General features: G+C 46.8%; 1 protein-coding gene across 2 annotated transcripts in view; it reads right to left on the bottom strand.

Annotated features, from left to right (window-relative positions):
* Positions 1-18,352, bottom strand: part of LOC147699095 (butyrophilin-like protein 10) — a 219,597-nt gene that overhangs the window by 49,401 nt on the left and 151,844 nt on the right. For both annotated transcript variants that reach the window (XM_086935659.1, XM_086935658.1), the window contains exon 4: positions 14,579-14,860. In XM_086935659.1, coding sequence (XP_086791785.1) covers positions 14,579-14,860 — 282 coding nt within the window. The remainder of the gene's footprint in view (positions 1-14,578; positions 14,861-18,352) is intronic.

Genomic DNA, 18,352 nt, shown 5'->3' with positions numbered 1-18,352 from the left:
GGAGTACAGTCACCCCTACCCTCCACCTTTAAAAAACAAGTTAAAAGGAGACTAAAGTGAAAGTACGGCCGGCAGGCCGTGAATAATTAGGGGGTGACAAATGCGCTGCAAGGGCTGCCTTTGATGTGGTAATGCGAGGCAGGCAGGCAGGCGGCTGGTGGCATTGTGCACGCGCTTCATGCACTGCAAGGAATCGCCAGCCAGTGGTGGTGTGGATAAAGACTGGATAAGCCCCTATAGAGCTTGCCAGCTGTGCTGCGCACAACAGGCGAGCCCTAAAAATTGATTCTAGCTCAAATGGATCAACAGTTAGTAAAAAATGTAGCAACACATGTTCCTGCCCAGTGGAAGGCACTTCACATAAGTTGACCGGTTCTCTATCATTCAGCTGTTTATTGCTTTCTTATGGTTGTTAAACTGGTACTCATGCGGTGAATCGTTGCACAGACAGTGTTACCATGAGTAAAAAGTATTACTCACACAAAATGTACCTATTACGCTGCATAATTTGCCTTTTCTTGCTGCATGATGTAATACCCAAGCCTCATAATTTGCCCTACCCTGCCACATAATTCCAGTTTCTCTAGTTATAAGTCAGTTTGGTGGTTGGAGTGCCTAGGTGCCTATCCTATATAAGTACTGAGCCAGCATCCTCGCGTTTTACGCGGCCCTCACTTTGGACGTGAGTTAAAATATCCGCAGAATGAACACTTGGGGGCAAGGGGTCTGCAATCCTTCCGATAACGTTTTGTGAATGCGGTATCCGTAGGGATCGCTGTAAACAGTCACCATATGGAAAACCGGAAGTGACATCATAACCATGACCTACAGCTCAACTTTTCTGCGCTGAGACTCCTTTGATGTGAACATGCTGACCCAGGTATTGATGCTCGTTGGCATACTTGAGTATTTTGGAGGGTTATGGCTGAATTTCTTTATCGTTTTAGCTGATAATGTGGATAAAATCACAGCTCAATGAAATCCCAAATCAGAATTCTTTAAAAATCACTGCTGTCATGCTACAGAATGATCACATCACACTCCACCTGAAGTCAAATATTGCAGCACAGTTTGGGTTCAGGTAAGTACAGACCTTCCAACTCACGATATCAGCTCCCAAACGAATGTATGACGTTACATCGCATGCATTTACAAGGCGGTATTTTACATTGTGTTCGTTACAACGCAAGTCGTTACATCGACTTGCGCTGGAGGGCCCTGGACTTAGGTATATTCCAACTCCAGCCTAAGTAACAGTAGGGAAGGTGTTTGATTAGTAAATCATACTGGGCCATATGTATCAAGCCTTTTTTGATTCGCAAAGGCCGAAATTCGCCGAATTTCAGCCTTTGCGAATCGCAAAAGGCTATTTTGCGTAAATTGATATGTATAAAACAATCGCATCTTAAGGAATCGCAAATACTTGCGATTCCTTAATTTGCCATAGCATTTAAGGAATCGCAATATTGCGATTCCTAAATGCTATGTATGAAGCATTTTACTGTTGCGAATTCAGCTTAAGGAATCGCAATTTACCACCAACTTCCAGTTGGTGGTAAATTGCGATTTCTGTTCAAAATACACTAAATTTGTATTTTTGAATGTGGCATGTTACGCACATACATGCCCATAGGGCATGTATGTGCGCCATTTACACACACATGTAATTTTCAAGGGTGCAGCAGGGTGTCCTTGAGACACCCCTGCACCCTTGCAATAATTCTCAAATTGTGATTAGCAAATTGCGAATTCGCAATTTGAGAATTATTTGGAAATCATTCCTATGGGCCTCCTGGCCCATAGGAATGCATTGGAAATTATTCCTTAATTGCGAATTCGCAAAATGCGAATTGGCAATTAAGGAAGATTAAGGAATTGCTAATAAAAAGCGAATTTCTTCATACATACCATTTTGCGATTCCTAAATAGCGATTCCTTAAAAATCGCTATTTAGGAATCGCAAAACGGAACTATGATACATATGGCCCACTATTCCTTAGTTTAGAGCACCATCCAGCACAAGTCATTGTAACGACCGCGTTGTAATGACCGCGTTGTAAAGCTATCGCAGTGTAACGACCGCGTTGTAAAGGTCGTTTTCCCTCCCAAACAGTCACCCGGTGAGGCGCCGATATCACACGGTGTGCAGACAATTCGCTGAAAACTCCTGCAGCGAGGAGGCTTACAGCTACTTGTTTACAGGTTCTGCTCAGCAGATGTCCCTTACAAAGTGTGAAAATAGCAGTGAAGCTTCAGGGGTGGGGGTTTAGAGTGTTACACCCCCCAAACAAAATGTATTCTGCAGTAAATAGTTGGGTAAAGTTGCTTTCAGTCAACTAATCGGGATGTGTAAGGCTCAGCTAATCACCCGCAAGGGGATCCAGGCGCTTTCCTGTGCTTTAAGCCGGGCATGGTGAGGTGTTTGTCAGATTTCACTTGGGATTTTCACAAACACATGCAGATAAAAACACACACACACTCGTCTCTTTTTTAAAGGTAATAAAAATTGTTATTTTATAAAATATTGTGTTTTAAGTACCCCTCACAATCCGCACTCCTCTCCCTTCCTACAGCTCCTTAAGGCCCGAGATAATAGAAGCAGCTGGGGCAGATGAGTGCATACAGAGGGCCAATGAAGCCTTGTGACAGCATCAATGGAAACACTTTGTTAGAGTCTAGAAGAAAGGGTCAAAGACAGGATCAGATTGGGATTCTAAGTCGGCCCAGGCGCCCTAAAAAAATGTGGCCCACATTAGCATATTGTCTTTACTCAAAACACTGCTTCGGCGAAATGTTATTTAAAAAGGGGGGGGAGGGAAATATAAAAAATGCACGGATTAGTTTACACTGGTGACTGAAAACAAGTGAGGCCACTTCTGCTCAGGCCCCCTGCCTCGCTAGGTATGTATACATTAATTGGCTGGCCCAGCGAGAGAAAGAAAGTGACACCTCTGCCCGTTGCTAAACCTGAGGTAATGGACGCCCTCCTGCCTTCAGAAAGGTCACTGAGGCACCCACCTGGCCACTGGCTGTATCCGAACAATAGCGACACTGCCCAAATCTGCCCCCCAGACTGCTCCAAAAAGCAGCCCACAGTTGGAACTCGGCACCGGCCCCTGGGGCATCGCCAGAGTGCCCGCATTACCAATCCGATCTGGTCAAAGAGAACAGTAAGTGAAGAACTCAGTGTCTGGGGAACGGCCTACTAAGGACATTGTGGGAGCAGGTCGTCAAGTTTGCTCATCCAAGAAATCAGGATGCCACCACTTTTTTATTTTTTATTTATTTATTTATGCAATTTTATATAGCGCGGACTTTACCCGAAGGTGTCAGAGCGCTTCACAATAGGAACAGAAAAGATACAAACTGAGAACGTTACACGAGCAACAGATTGCAGAGGCATTCGTTATGTTACATACGGTAAAGTGATAATTGTGAGCAACCAAGAATACATGAGGTAGTAAAAATTGTGAGAAACCAAAAATACATGAGGTAGACAAGGTAATTGTGACACTTGTGAGCACCACGACAAAATCATGACTGTGGGAAAAACTGTGGATGGACGTAGCGGTAGAAGAAGTAGTAAGGAATTGCCATGTCTGCCAGGTGACAGAAGGGGCACGCTGCCCTGCCCCATTGTGTAGGAAGACCTGGGTGAGGCACCATGGACCAACATAAGCATGGACTTCAGCAACTTCCCAGATTTCAGAATAACTGTGGTAATGATGGACAGTCACTCCAAATTCCTTACTGTAGAGATCAGAACATCTGCAGCAATCTTAAAGCTCAGCCCAGTGATGGAAAAGGCAACTGCAACATTGGGCCGCCGACAGATTAATACGGACAGTAAGGGCCTCATTAGGATCTTGACAGATGGGTTACTCCATCACAACGTTTACCGTCGGCCGAAATATAAATCCCATTATATCCTTTGGGATTTATATTTATTTTGGCAGACGTGATGTCCCTCACCGGTGTGGCAGGGTAACCCGTCCACCAAGATCTAAATCAGGGCCTGGGACTCTGTTCCAAGGGACGGATCATAAGACTGTCCAGGTGGCTGGGAGTCGGGCATCAGGGAGTGTTACTATTGTGGATCCAAGCCAATGGAGGGGTGAAGGGATTTATGAGAACCTTCAACAAGACCCTCTGCTTTGGGGTACATCAAGGGGAAGACCATGAATGGTGCTTACATCAGAAATTGAGAGTCTATCGGAACACACCGCACAGCACCACACAGTGCTCACCCATGGCGCTCATGTTTAACAGAGACAGCATCCCGGCAGGACCCAGGTGGCACCCGAAGTGTCTTGATATGGGTAGCACAAAGTAGAGGCACCGGACCAACAAAAACAATATTCACCAGCTATAAGGGGGTACCATGAACTCATTCGGGACTGGTACCGTGTGGAAGTTCTGGACATTGTTTGAAAGCAAGCTGTGGATTGTGGAGAGAATACAAGAAACAACAATGGTATCCACAAAACAAAAGGAGAGAGAGAATGACAAGGAATGTCTCATGGTTCGAAAATATCTCAGTGCCAATCTTTGCACACTCCAGGGCGGAGCTGAATTGACCAGCCCCCGCCTCCCACCTACCCTATTGACAATTGCTTACAACTTCAAAAAAAACGACATTAAAGTAAATAAAAACACCTTACCTTAGGCGCGGTGTGTCCCCAGGCTGCCCTCCTCTTCATCGCATTCTCTGGGAAAACTGCATATGTGCGAGTGCCCACGCATGTGAATTTCTCAATAGAAATCCGCATGCGCTGGCGCATGCGCATGTTTTCCAGAGAATGCAATGAAGAGGAGGAGGGCAGCCCGGGGACGCAGTAGCTAAGGTAAGGTGTTTTTGTTTACTTTAAAGTCGTTTTTTAGGTCTCGTAAGGCGTTGCAGCGCAAAGCGCTGTCGCAAGTGAGACTTATTGTCGTTGTGTTGCCGTCCAAGTAGCACAGACCGGTGCATGAGAAGATTCTGGTCTGTGGACGCGGTTCTGAGACGTGCTTGTTTCTCTGCATTTCGCCCGCTCCTCTCGGTCAAGTACGTGCACGCGACCTCAGCCAAGGCGTAGGTGGGCGGGTCGGTGGGAGGGGCCTGGGAGCTCTCACTGCCTGTGCCTGTGCACAGCATCAGCAGCGCGAGCCCGGCTGCTTCTCACGTCACCATCATCGACGGCAGCAGGCGCGAGCTCCCGTGTGCTTGTTCATATTAATATCACCACATTAATTAGTACAGAATATCCTGGCACCCAGAATGTTTTGATCTTCAAATATCAGGATCTATTTTCTATGCCACTGAACTTTTTATTTGGACCATTCCCTCATCAACACTTTTGAGAGAAAGCCAATGCGGTTCCCTCTTCCCAAATCGCGCGCAGGTTGCCCCTTTAAACTTAAGTCATACGAGTGTGGCCCAAAAACGTTCTGCCTTACCTACCACGGAGGCACACAAAAAGAAAAACGTATCGACATACAGGTTTAAACCCACACACTGGGTTACACCACACACTGGGTTATACATAAGGGAGTTCTTGGAGGGGCGTGCAGTCTTTTAGCACCCCCGTTCTCGGTTTACTACTCTCTAAAGCGGCTAACTCCCAAAAAATATTCTGAGCAGTACAGAGGTAAAGTTAGGGAGATGGATAAATCTAAGTCACATTTCTAACCAGCAACTCTGGCCTGGGTTATTTTGTTTGACAAGGCTGTGCCTGTAAAAGAGTGTTAAAAATATGAGAGGAATTATTTCGCTCTGATAGATTATCTCTCTGTCAGACGACTTTCAGAGGAAGAGTTGCACATATTTGCAGCAGCAATGCGAATGAGTGTGTTAATGTAATAAATCATTGTAAGTTATTATTTATGAAATAAGCATACCTGCTATTGAAAAATAAATTGATCTAAAACTCACAATAACATTCAAAATTACACTTGTCTGTAAGTTATTACCAACCGAGGTGCCAAGTTTTCGCCTCTTATGTTTGACATTTTGAGGTTTTCAGTAGGGTTATATGTGAAGTTTTCGTGCGACTGAATGTGTTAAAATGTAATAAATCATTGTAAGTTATTATATTTGTAAATAATCATACCAGCTATTAAAAAATAAATTGACCTAAAACTCACAATAACATTCCAAATTACACTTGTCCGTAGTTATTAACAACCTAGGTGTCGGGTTTCTGGCTGCTTATGTTTGACATTTTGAGGTTTTCAGTATGGTTATGTGTGATGTTTTATCAGTGGTCAAAGTGCGTTCAAAACAAGCATTGGAAAAGCCAACAGTTTTCGCAATGACTTTTTTTTCTTTAGGTCGAGCCCGGGCAGCGCATGCGCTGCTCTGCGAGGCATGCTGTTTTGAGGTAGGGACTTGGAGCTCTGCCCATATTTTTAATTGGCTTGTGTCATTGTCAACTGCAAACTGTGGCTGTTCATAGTTCAAAAGGCTTAGCAGGCCCTCCTTAGTACCACCTTGTCTCATTTTGTAACCTCCCATGGCGACACCCCCGGTTACATTTGTTGTTACTCTGTAGGCTTTACTTATAGCTTCCAAGAACTATTTTCGCAAATAGCTTTGTCCTGCTTGCTGTTGCAGGCAGGACACGCTCTCTCCTAACACTTTTTAAAAAAAATTATAGGACACATTTGCAATATAAATGACAATGCCTTTCATTTAACAAGTTTTAAAACAAAACATAAATAAAAGGAATTGTCAATCACAATGCCAATAGCTCAAACTCTCATTACTGCTAGACCTATTGCATTGCAAATGCTTGATTAAAGTTGTAAGAAATTGTTAATATGGCTGGTGGGAGGCGTAGGCGTAGCGGAGCTCCACGGTGTTCCACGGAGATTGTTCTCAACTCCCTGGCCCTCCGTGTAGCCCCGCTACGCCAACTACGCTGGGGGTTACTTGTGGACTAAGGGGACTAGCTTGAGCAGAATGAAAGCCACCTGGTTCGCCACCGACCTCCTAGAGTACAAGCGCACGTGCCAACGACTCGAGAAAGCCTGGAGGAAAAGCAAAATCCCCAAAGCACTCCCCGCCTACAAGACCGCCATGACAGAACACCACCAATGCATCAGAACCACTAAGAAGAATTTCATCCGGAACAGAATCCTCACCAACTCGCGCAACTCTAAGGAACTCTTCAGCATCATACAAGAATTCGCCAAACCCCCAGTGAATCCTCCGAAGTCCCTCCCTCCCAGGATCTCTTCAACAAACTCAGCTCCTATTTCCATCTCAAGATCAGGACTCTCTACGGCAACTTTGATTAGCAGAACTTAGGCAACGACCCTACTCCTTCAACTGACAACGTAACCCAGCCTACCATCACCGCCTGGACCCCTGTCACCACAGAAGAAACCACCAAGACCATGAGAAGTATACACTTAGGGGCACCCACCGACCCCTACCCACCCCACATCTTCCACAGAGCCGCCTCCACCATAGCAACCAAACTAAAACGTACCAGCAACTTCTCCCTCGAAACAGGCACATTCCCAGATGACTGGAAATGTGCAGATGCCAAGCCCCTCTTCAAAAAGCCCTGACGGACATCAAGAACTACTGACTCATCGCTCTCCTCCCCTTCACAGCCAAAGCCACTAAAAAGATCATCAACAACCAGCTCACTAACTTTACAGAACCCAACTTGCTCCTCGACTCGTCCCAATCCAGATTCCGTGCAGCTGCAGCACTGAGACTACACCTCCTAGTTGCCACGGACGATATCCGCACCCTCCTTGACCAAAGTCACATGGCTGCCCTCATCCTACTAGACCTCTCAGCAGCCTTTGACACTGTCTCCCACCGCACACTAACCACTAGACTCCACAACGCCGGCATCCAGGAAATGGCTGTAGCAAAGTAGAATCTGCTTTTTATGGTTACCCCCACTTTTGGCTTGATGTTGCACTGTTTTTGACTAATCTGACTGAGATCCTGCTAATGAGGACCCCAGTCTATCTGCTTTCTCCCAAAAATATTATGTCATGTAATTAGGTACACTCCAGATTGGATACTGAGGTACCCTTATACGCCCCTAGTATATGGTACACCTGTACCCAGGGCATAGGTACCCCAGAAGCCTCCTATGGGCTGAAGCATGTATTATGCCACCCATGAGATGCCATGCAAAATAGAAATACAGGCCTGTCATTGCAGCCTGTGTAAGATGGTGCATGCAATATTTACTTTAGGTGTAGGTTTACAATATCTATAGGTCACTACACTTAATACCTATAAGTCACCGCTATAGCAGGCCGTGACAATCCTGAAGGCAGGGTGTTGGGTTTTATGTGAGAGGGTGCCCCTGCATGAGCAGAGCACCCCTGCAGACTTCGGACAACATTCTACCGGGTTGTTGGTGACTTATGGGTAGAGGTGCATTATATGCTCGCATAAAATCCTATCTAGAAAACAACTGCAACAAACCATGTCGTGTTTGGTATCAAACACCTTGGAATCATTCATCCACGCTTCGTGGCTCCCTGGTCTTCCCAGTACCAGCCTTCTTGACTTGGACAGCACAAAATGGATGCTGCCGACCAGAGACACATTTCTGCCCTCCTGCTGCTGAGCCAAGCTGGAGCAGAAGAAGGCAGAGCAATAGGTATCCTGTCACAGGGAGGTGTGACCAACCCCCAGACAGGATTTAGTGTATTGGGGCTGGGTGGGTGCACTTCCGAAGTACCTGAAAGTCTGCTTGAAGGGCACATTTGGTGTCCCTGTGCATAGTCCAGTTCAAACCAGTTCTGCGAGCTGTGGGTTCCGCTCTGGTGCAAAACTGGACAAAGGACATGGGAGTAACCTCCCCACTGTCCCACCCTCCCCTGGGAGGGTCCCCTGAATCTGTTCAACCCTCTCCCCTGGGTAATAAAGAGCTTACCTGGCGATAGGTACTGAACAAGAAACCACTGACCTTCGAGCGTCTGGACACTCTGGACTTTGCTGGACTTCGACTGGGCCCGACTTTGTCTCCCTCTCTGTCCAAAGCATTGTCTGTGCCCGTCCACCATACAGGCTCTGTACAGGACCTGTGGAGCATCAAGGACAACTGAACTATCTTTCTTCGGAATTATCTTTCTAGGGCGCTCAACCTCGGACCTGGGGATCTGGGTTTGAGTCTCGGTAACAATGCCAAACATCCTATGATTGTGGGCAAATCACTTAATCACTTAATCTCCCCGCGCCTAAAAAAAATGAATGTGTGTCCTCATGTAACGTAACTGGTGCTATGTAAAGCGCTCTGATACCCAATTCGGTTCGGGTCAAGTTTACGCTATATAAAACTCTGCAAAAAAAAGGAGTCACTCCCCTGTGTATGCAGGCACAGTAATGCAACTGACCGGTCTGCTGATCCTGAGCTCCTGAGCTCCTGCAGACTCTGAAGGCTTCAGCAACACAGGAAGTGGATTCCTACGTTCCTTGAGGTTGAGCTGCCCTCTCACCAAGTTTGAAGCCAGTATCCCTTGTGGGGACCGCGTAACCGGAACCCCTGTGCACTGCGTGCTTTTGGAAGCGCATATACTTGTTGGTCTTCCCCTACTTCGCACATTAGGCTGATGATAGCCCAACCTCTGTGCACATTTCGTACAAAGGACTTTGGCCTCCTCACACTCTGTGCCCAGCAAGCTGTTGTTTTGTGAAACTGTTAGAGGTCCCCTTGCAACTCCTGTGTCTTGGGCCTGTGGGTCCATTTGAGGGACAACACTGCTTTTCTTGGGCTCCCCTGGTTTTTCCAGGTTTGACCTGACACCCCTTACAGTGGTGAGTCTCCTAAAATTTGCTGGGCCAGACCGTGACCTTCCTCGACCTTCTTCGTGGGTTGCTGCTGCCAAGGCTTGTTGGTGCTCCTGCCGGACACCGAACCCTCAGAAGTCGACATCCTTCCTGGGACAGCTTGTATCCGACTCCTGGTCTCTGCAGCTGTAGAGTCAAGGTCTCCTTCTTCGCACCTGAAATCGGTGGGCATTCGTCTACCGAGCCCCTAGTCACTCTTTAGTGACCCAGACTCTGTCCCCTCTGCTTTCAGGTTCCTTCTATCAAGAATCCACCTGCTGGTCCCACCAGACACTTTACTTCTTTATAGCAGTGGCATTTCTTAGAAGACTACCATTGAGAACTACAGCAGTTTCGGACGCCACTTCAGCCATATGCACCTGGCTTCCCTGGGATAGGTAACTCTGGTACTTCGATATCCATGGGTGGGTTGGTTTCCCAACATTCTATGTTCCAAAGGGTTTCCTCGTAATCCACTGGGAAGGATCCTTAAACATTAAAACTGCAACGCGACTCTCCCATTGAATTGAACGTAGCACGAAGTTGTGTTCCTTGGGGTCCCAGCAATTCTACACTCTCTAGACACTGTCTTGACTTGAGTCGTGGTTCTTATACCACTCTTTTAGTATATGGCTTGGTCTCCCCCTGGAGCCCACTGTGTATTAGTGCTACTTACTATTGATTCTGTGCTGAAGTATTGTGTTCTTTGTGTTTATCTGCATGAAGCAGATATGATGAGCTATTTAAGGTGCGTTATAATAATAAATATATATTGTAATAACTACTGTGTGGTTCTCCTTTTATTTAACCAATACAATACTGTTGCATTCTGGTAAAACAAGCTGCTTAACATTCCTTCAAGACTAAGCCTGAAGGCTGCTCTCCACAGCTACCACTTGAATAGCTTTCTAAGGTTATCTTTTACCTCTTAAATCACCATAAGGGTTGTTTGGACTGGTGCTAGGTGCCCACTTTAATTAGTGGACATCATATACCAGGCCAACTTCTCACAACAGCCCTCGACTGGATCCACTCCTTCCTCACCGGCCAAACCCAAAGAATCAGATTCACACCCTTCCTCTCCGAAACCCACAGAGATCAGCTGCGGAGTACCCCTAGGAGCCTCACTCAGCCCCCGCTCTCCAACATCTACATCGCCCCTCTCACCACCTTCGTCTGAAAGTAGGGACTCAACATAGTATCCTATGCCAATGACACACAGCTCATCTTCTCCCTCTCCAATGAACCTGACATCTCCAGACACAGCTTCCAGGAAGGTATGAAAGACGTTGCCTCATGGATGAGCAACAGCTGCCTGAAGCTCAACTCAGAGAAAACAGAAGTACTCGTCCTCAGATCCATGCCCTCCTCATGGGACAACACCTGGTGGCCCTCTGCTCTCGGCAACCCGCCCACGCTTGCAACCTCGGCATCATACTCAACTTCGCCCTCACTATGAACCGACACATCAACGCTGTATCTACTGCATGTTTCAACACCCTCCACATCTTCCGCAAGACCTTCAAATTGGTCCCCCTAAATCCAGCAAGATCATCTCCCAAGCACTCATAACCAGCAGACTGAACTGCAGGAACGCCATCTACGCTGGGATAAACAGATCTCTACCCCTCAAACTCCAGACAATCCAAAATGCCACAGCTAGATTGGTCCTGGGCATTCCACGACAACACCACATCACCCTGCACCTACGAGAACTCCACTGGCTCCCCGTCGAAAAGAGAGTGACCTTCAAGTTCCTCACTCATGCCTACAAATCTCTCCACAATATACCTCAACGAAAGTGAACCTCTATGCCCCCAAGAGAAGCCTCTACTTCACCGATCTTGCCGTGGCCGAAATCCCACGCATCCGTAGAGTCAGAGCAGGGGAGAGCGATCCTTTTCCGCAGCCAAGACCTGGAATGAACTCCCACTCAGCAAGAACCTCAAGACCTGGCTCTTCAGATGAGACGGACCTGCTCGACCTGTGTAATGCAGCCTAGTAGAAACCTGCAAAGTGCGCATGAACAGTTTGATTGGCCCAAGAGGGCTGGCCAAACAGTTCATGCACACTTAGGGAATGCACACCACTTCTCCCCTACTCTGGCCAACCCCGCCCTACCCTACACACAGGCAATAGGAAAAATAAAATGAAAATTAGTGGTGTCTCTACATGATATTTAGATGGGAAACACAAGGAAAGTGTGGCTCAATGGTTAGAGCAGCTGACCCTGATGCAGAGGTTTAGCCCGGGACCAGGGTTCAATACCCGCCTCGGCGGGGCTTGGTCTAAACATTCTTCGGACCTGATCATTCTCGGAGAGGGCATTTCACAGGAAAAAGCCATAATGGGTTCCACAGCGGTATGCGTTAAAGCGCCAGGACACCCCAGTTGGGGTATTAGTGCGCTTTACAAGTACAAATTATATTTACAAGAGCATATACATGACAAATACCAAGGCCTTGCTAAGGACATTTTATTGGAACCTGCAGGAATACTAAAGATTTTGGAGAGATTGCTTCACCCACAACTTATCGGTGCATGCTTAATCATGAACGATTACTCCATGTCATGGTAGGTGAATACCGGTAAACAACTTTTACAACGCAGTCATTACAACGTGACATCTTTTACATCTTACTTTAGATGGATTTTGACCATAAACCAAAATCAATGAAATTAACATAATCAAATTAATTAAATCTTTTATTCAAAATTCTGTTAAAAGTGCTGTAGCATTTCTTGTATTTTGTTCTACATTTAAAGTAAATAAATAAAATTAATCAATATTAATATTTAACATTAAATATATTAACTATTTCCCTATACTTTGCCATAGGGCGATCTCTGCCCTGGTGGCAGAGAATTAAGTTTACTAGTTAGTAGTAAATGTGACAAGGGTAGGGGTAGGAAAATTGGGAAGATCTGCTACTAAATAGGAGGGGTTTGAGGAGGAATTTAGGGAAAGGTAAGAAGGAGCTAAGTGAGGTTCATATTAATCCAAACACCCACCCTCAAAAAAGGACCACTGCTATTCATAAAGCAGACTTCTAAAGTTACTGCTGCCCTAAAGGTGACCAAACAGTAGTAAATGTGATCCAGCCTAGCCTTTCTACTAGTCTGGCACCGCAGAGGGCCACTCACAGGGACTGCAACACACTTCCTTAGAAGATAATAGAGGCTGGCATATAATGTAACCCTCCACAGAAATCACTGTTAGCATAATGACATTATGTGGCCTTTTGGAGTTGTAGTAGCAGCGGTAATACTGGGAAGGGTCTAGCTAAAACCGCACGCTCCAGGTAATTGTGCACAACATCACCTACAATGTCTGTGCAGAGCAGTGGTCAAAGAGGCATGTTTGGGTGGAGCACAGAGCCACGTGCTGCTCAAGCCACGCTGCATGTTGACGAGTCGGCCCCGTGTCATCCCTGTCCTCGCTTACTTACGAGGCGTGTCTCCTGTCTGAGGTTTTATGTTGGAGCTGGACACCTCCTGGTTGAGTTCTGTGTAGCATGTGTGACAATACAACTCCCAGACTACCACATAATCAGATAGTTGTCAGAATAGAGCAGCTCAATTATATTATGATCAGGCACCTGGGATGTCTCAGGTCAGCGTCTCCCAAACTTTATAAAACTACAACACAATTTATTGAACAGCAAACTTTCGCAACCCGCTTAGCTTTAGTAGACATTAGGGGCCCCATTAGGATGGCAGGCGGATTGCACCCACCGGGCCGGCAGTAGTCACCGCCGGTCCAGTGGGTGTGATCCGCCCGCCATCCATGCAGCAAAGACCCCCCGCCATATTACGATGGCTGGGGGTTTGCAGCGGACGGAAAGACCATCCGCTGCTTTTCTGCCCGGTCGACAAGTCGACTGGGCGGAAATGGGTTCAATATGGTGGCGGTGTCTGTTAGACACCGCCAGCCATATTACAATAGGGGCGGAAATATGCCTTTCCATGGCGGTATTGCCGCCACGGAAAGACATGCAGATTTTTCTTGCGGGGCCCGTTGCGGGCCCCCAGGGACTCTGAGGCGTGGGGGGTGCACATGGGGGTACCTATGGTACCCCCCTGCATTTCAATGTACACCATGGCAGGCACCGCGCGGTACCTGTTACATTGTGCATTGAAAGGCACAACTTGCCTTTGTGGCATTGCGGCAGGCGGTGCTTTCAGACCGCCCGCCGCAATGTTGCAAATGCGTGATGCGCCCACCAGTGTGGTGGGCGCATCCTAATTGAGGATGCGGTACCGCCGCAAGCATTACGGGCGGTCCCGATTCCCGGAGGCATACTAAGGACCCCCTAGGTGGGGTGATTTTTACATTTAATGACAGCAATTGTTTGTAAACGTCACAACCTTCACCATGCCTTTCGATACCGGACAGTGGCCAAGATATTGATCTGCCCATTAAAGTGAAAGATGGTGACCTGGACTGGAGTCTGAAGCTGGCCTGGGGCATCGTTTTACTAAAAGGACAAGGCTTCTGAAATGTTTTTGTGCTGATACCAGTGATTTTAGCAAAATTGAGAAACCCCTTCGGCAGCAGAGTAAGAGTCTGGCTTCATACCCATCCTTGTGTTAAAATGAGGCCCAGTGGTGCATTTTGGACCACAGTTTATGGAACACACTCTTAGGTATGCAACTAAGAGGATATTTTGCTCATTGATTTTTCTGCATCCAGAGGTAAACTGCCAGAAATTATAATGGTATCACGCTTGTACTGGGATTTAGAACTGAAAATGCCCACTATTCATGGGCATTAAGCCCCCTACAGAAACGCACCTAGCTTCCGGTGTATGGTCCTGGCGCGCCGCGCCTTCTTGGCGTCTCGGATCAGGCAGTGGTAGATCTCGTGCACCTTCACCGGATAGTTCAGTACCGTTAGCACGCGGTGCAACCCATCCTGGCGCTCCTCCAGGACCTCCACCGTGGCATTGGTGGTCAGGTCGTTCTCCTTCCGGTCAAACCACGTGACAATGGGATTCTTGTACCATCCGGTGGACACGCACCTGGCGACCGTGCCGTTTTCCACTGTGTCGAAAATCACCTGGGGCTCCTCGTCATCTACGTGCACAAAGAGAAAACAAAACAATTATCTGTGTGTAATCTTGAGGCACAGAAATAACTGCTAAATGTACTCCAGGGACCGTGCAGCAAAAAGCCAACGCGCGAACCAACCATCGCAGTCCCGGGGGCCATTTTCTGGAAGGTACAGGCCACCATGCTGGAAGGAGTGCGCGTGCTTTAAAAGTATCATAATAATATTGTATCACAGCATTTTCTTGTTTAATAGTCAAGTCAAGATAAATAGCTTTATTTCGATAACAGGTATCATAAAAGCATCAGACAATCCTTCAATATATAAAAGAAAAAATTACAGTCTATTAAGATGAATAAAATATGACAATATATTATAAGTTTAAGATAATCAGGGTATTCAAATATTTCATCTTAACTTGAATAATTCGTTTTTTAATTAATAATAATAAAAACAATAAAACTAAGATTAAAAATGAGAATATTTGATGTTCTTTATACAACGGGCATTGCATAGCAAAAAAGAAATTCAAATGACATTGGTCCTCCTCTTAGGACTCATGGGACTTGTGAGGTAAAGATAAGTAGCCCTTCGTATGGCTCTGTGCCTGATTATCCAGGCACTGCCTAGAAACTTGTTTATTAGCTTTTCTTGCTATTCTGCATTGGCCAACAAGAGCAATCTAGGGAATCAGTGATTCTTTTTTATTTCAATTTTATTAATACCATTTTATCCCAGTTTGGTGACCCACTTCACCTAGGGCCATATGTATCATACCAAATTGCGATCGCAAAAGCCGAAATTCACAGAAAGCAAAACTGCCTTGCAAAATAAGGAGTCGCAAAATTTGCGATTCCTTATTTTGCGATTGCATTTAAGGAATCGCAATTTGCTATTCCTTAAATGCAATGTAGGAAGCACTGAAAAAGTGCAATTTGACCTTAAGGAATCGCAAATTACCACCAACTTCAAGTTGGTGGTAATTTGCGATTTCTTTGAAAAATTCACTTTTTTGCATTTTTCAACGGGCTATGTGGTGCACATTCATGTCCTTAGGGCATGTATGTGTGCCACATGTTCAAAGATGTACATTTCAGGGGTGCAACAGGGTGTCCCTTTGACACCCTGGCATCCTTGAAATTGCATTCTCAATTTGCGATTCTCTAATTGAGAATCGCAAATTGAGGCCCATAGGAATGAATTGGGAGGTATTCCTTAATTGCAAATTGCAATTTGCGATTTGCAAATAAAGAATATGTAGGATTTGCTAAATTATTTGCAACTCCTACATACATAGCATTTTGAGTTTCTCAAATAGCGATTCTCTAAAAATTGCTATTTCAGAATCGCAAAACCAAAGTTTCATACATATGGCCCTTAGCTCCTAAGATAACCAGCTAGTTCATCTATCTGGGCACCCCGCCCAGATGACAGCCTCAGAATCATGGTTCATATAATTAAGGTTGTCAGATTGCTCCAAGTCCAAAAAGCACCAAGGCTACTAAACTTGGTTTTCCTGTTACAAACCATTGCTTTCAGCTGTATTGGTCCAACTGATGCAAGGAAATGCTACAATTCTCAGAATGCTCCAATGTTTTAAATGTAAACTTACGACTGGGTAATTGTGTCCTCGAGAAATACCTGCAAGGTTACTAGTAAGCATGCCTCCTGAGTTCTTTTTGCAGAAAACCCGCCTGTGCACAGCTTCTTTTACAATTTAATTACATTTATGAAATCGATGAACCCATCTGGGATTCTCAAGATTGCTTAACCCCTTCCCTGCGGGGCATATTCCCCCTGCTGTGCTGGGGGGCACGTATACCGCCCCGGTGCACATGACGAGGTCTGCTCGTCATGAGCCACGGCGCTCCGGTGCTCATGACGAGCTCGTCATGGCCACACCCGTTCCCATGGAACGCTCAGCACAGCAGGGGAATCAGCCCAGCGGGCGAGCGTTCCACGGAACGGGCGCGGCCATGACGAGCTCAGCTCGTCATGAGCACCGGAGCGCCGTGGCTCATGACGAGCGTAGGAGAGTAGGGTCTGCAATCCTATGATCACCCCAGATTTTTTGTTTTTTGCTTCACTGGTTTACGACTTCTCTGGCTGTGGTCCTTCTAATCAGAACCACAGCCTAGCTGTTCTCTCACTAAATTGACACGTGTACCTTAGGTGCATTTACCAATTGGTACTGGGCCACCTTATCAGTCCCTGTACCCAGGGCATAGGTGTACCCAGGGCCTACCAGGTGCTGCAGCATGTATTATGCCACCCCTGGCTGGCCATCTAAATCTGACACAACTGGCTGCACGACAGCTGGGGCAAGGTGGTGTAATCACCCTTTGCTGTAGATATAGTATTCCTTTATCTAACCCTAAAATGGACACATATATTCCTATCACTCACTCCTATGGCAGGCCTTATCAATCCTGAAGGCAGAGTGCTTGGAATTATGTGAGATGGTGCTCTGGCATGAGCTGAGCCTGTTTGCAGCTTGCGGAACCAAGTCCTAATAGCTGTTCCATGATAACGCGTACCATATACTCTTAAGTGCCTTATAATCCTCGTGGTTATTTGCCAACTTTGGTATCGCTTTATCAAAACATGTCGAGTAAGGTGTCATACGAATTGGAATACTAACCCCTCGCCAATTCTGGCGACGGGGTTAGCATTCCACCCTTCTAGAGGGACACGACATGTATGTAACTGTGAACCCCGGTTAAAGTTAACTCAAACCTCAGCATCACAAAATGGATGCTGCCACCACAGACACAAGTCTGACCTCCTGCTGCTGGCAGTCCTTCCAGCGAGGAGAGCTTGGACAAAGGGTTTCCTGTCAGGGGCGGTGCTAGCACCATCCCAGACAGGGTTTTGTGTATCCCAGGTAGGCAGGGCTTTGGAAGAAGGTGACTGCAAGTGGCACCCCGGTGCTCACTGTGCATATGCCGGCTTGAACCAGTTCCAGGGGCACACAAGCCCCTGAGCTGGGGAAAGTCCGGACAGGGGAGAGGGGTGTAACCACCCCCCTTCCTGGTCCCACCCATGGGCAGGACCTAGTCGTGTACCAGCCCCTTTCTTTAGAATAAAGGTAGGAGCGGGGACCCTTCCAGATTAGATCATCTTTGAATCCTGAAACTACTTTCTACGAAAGAAACTCTCGGCTTCTTCTCAAGATTTCTCCCTTGTGACTAAGGAGTAGTCACCCTGCAGCAGCAGGCACCAACTAAGTATCTTGCGGTTTGCTGAAACGTCCTTCCTCCGGAACCAGACTGACCAGCACGACGAGACCCGGACTCCCTGCCCTCTCTGACCTCAACCTGCCCCTACAGCACAGCTGAGAACCGTGGGTGCGACGAGACCAGAGGACCCGGCGATCATCAGAACCAGCACAACACTGAACCAGCATGACCACCGAGGGACCCTCGAGTGGGTGCACTGGGGTAAGAGAAGCCCCAACCCCAAGCAGCACGAGCACCGAAGTCCAGCCCCCCAGCATCCACCAGATCTGCGTGGGGCCC

The sequence above is a fragment of the Lissotriton vulgaris genome, chromosome 8, assembly GCF_964263255.1.
Source record: "Lissotriton vulgaris chromosome 8, aLisVul1.2, whole genome shotgun sequence".
Taxonomy (NCBI): Eukaryota; Metazoa; Chordata; class Amphibia; order Caudata; family Salamandridae; genus Lissotriton; species Lissotriton vulgaris.
Note: the sequence above shows the minus strand (reverse complement) of the source record. Positions and strands in the feature narration are given on the sequence as shown.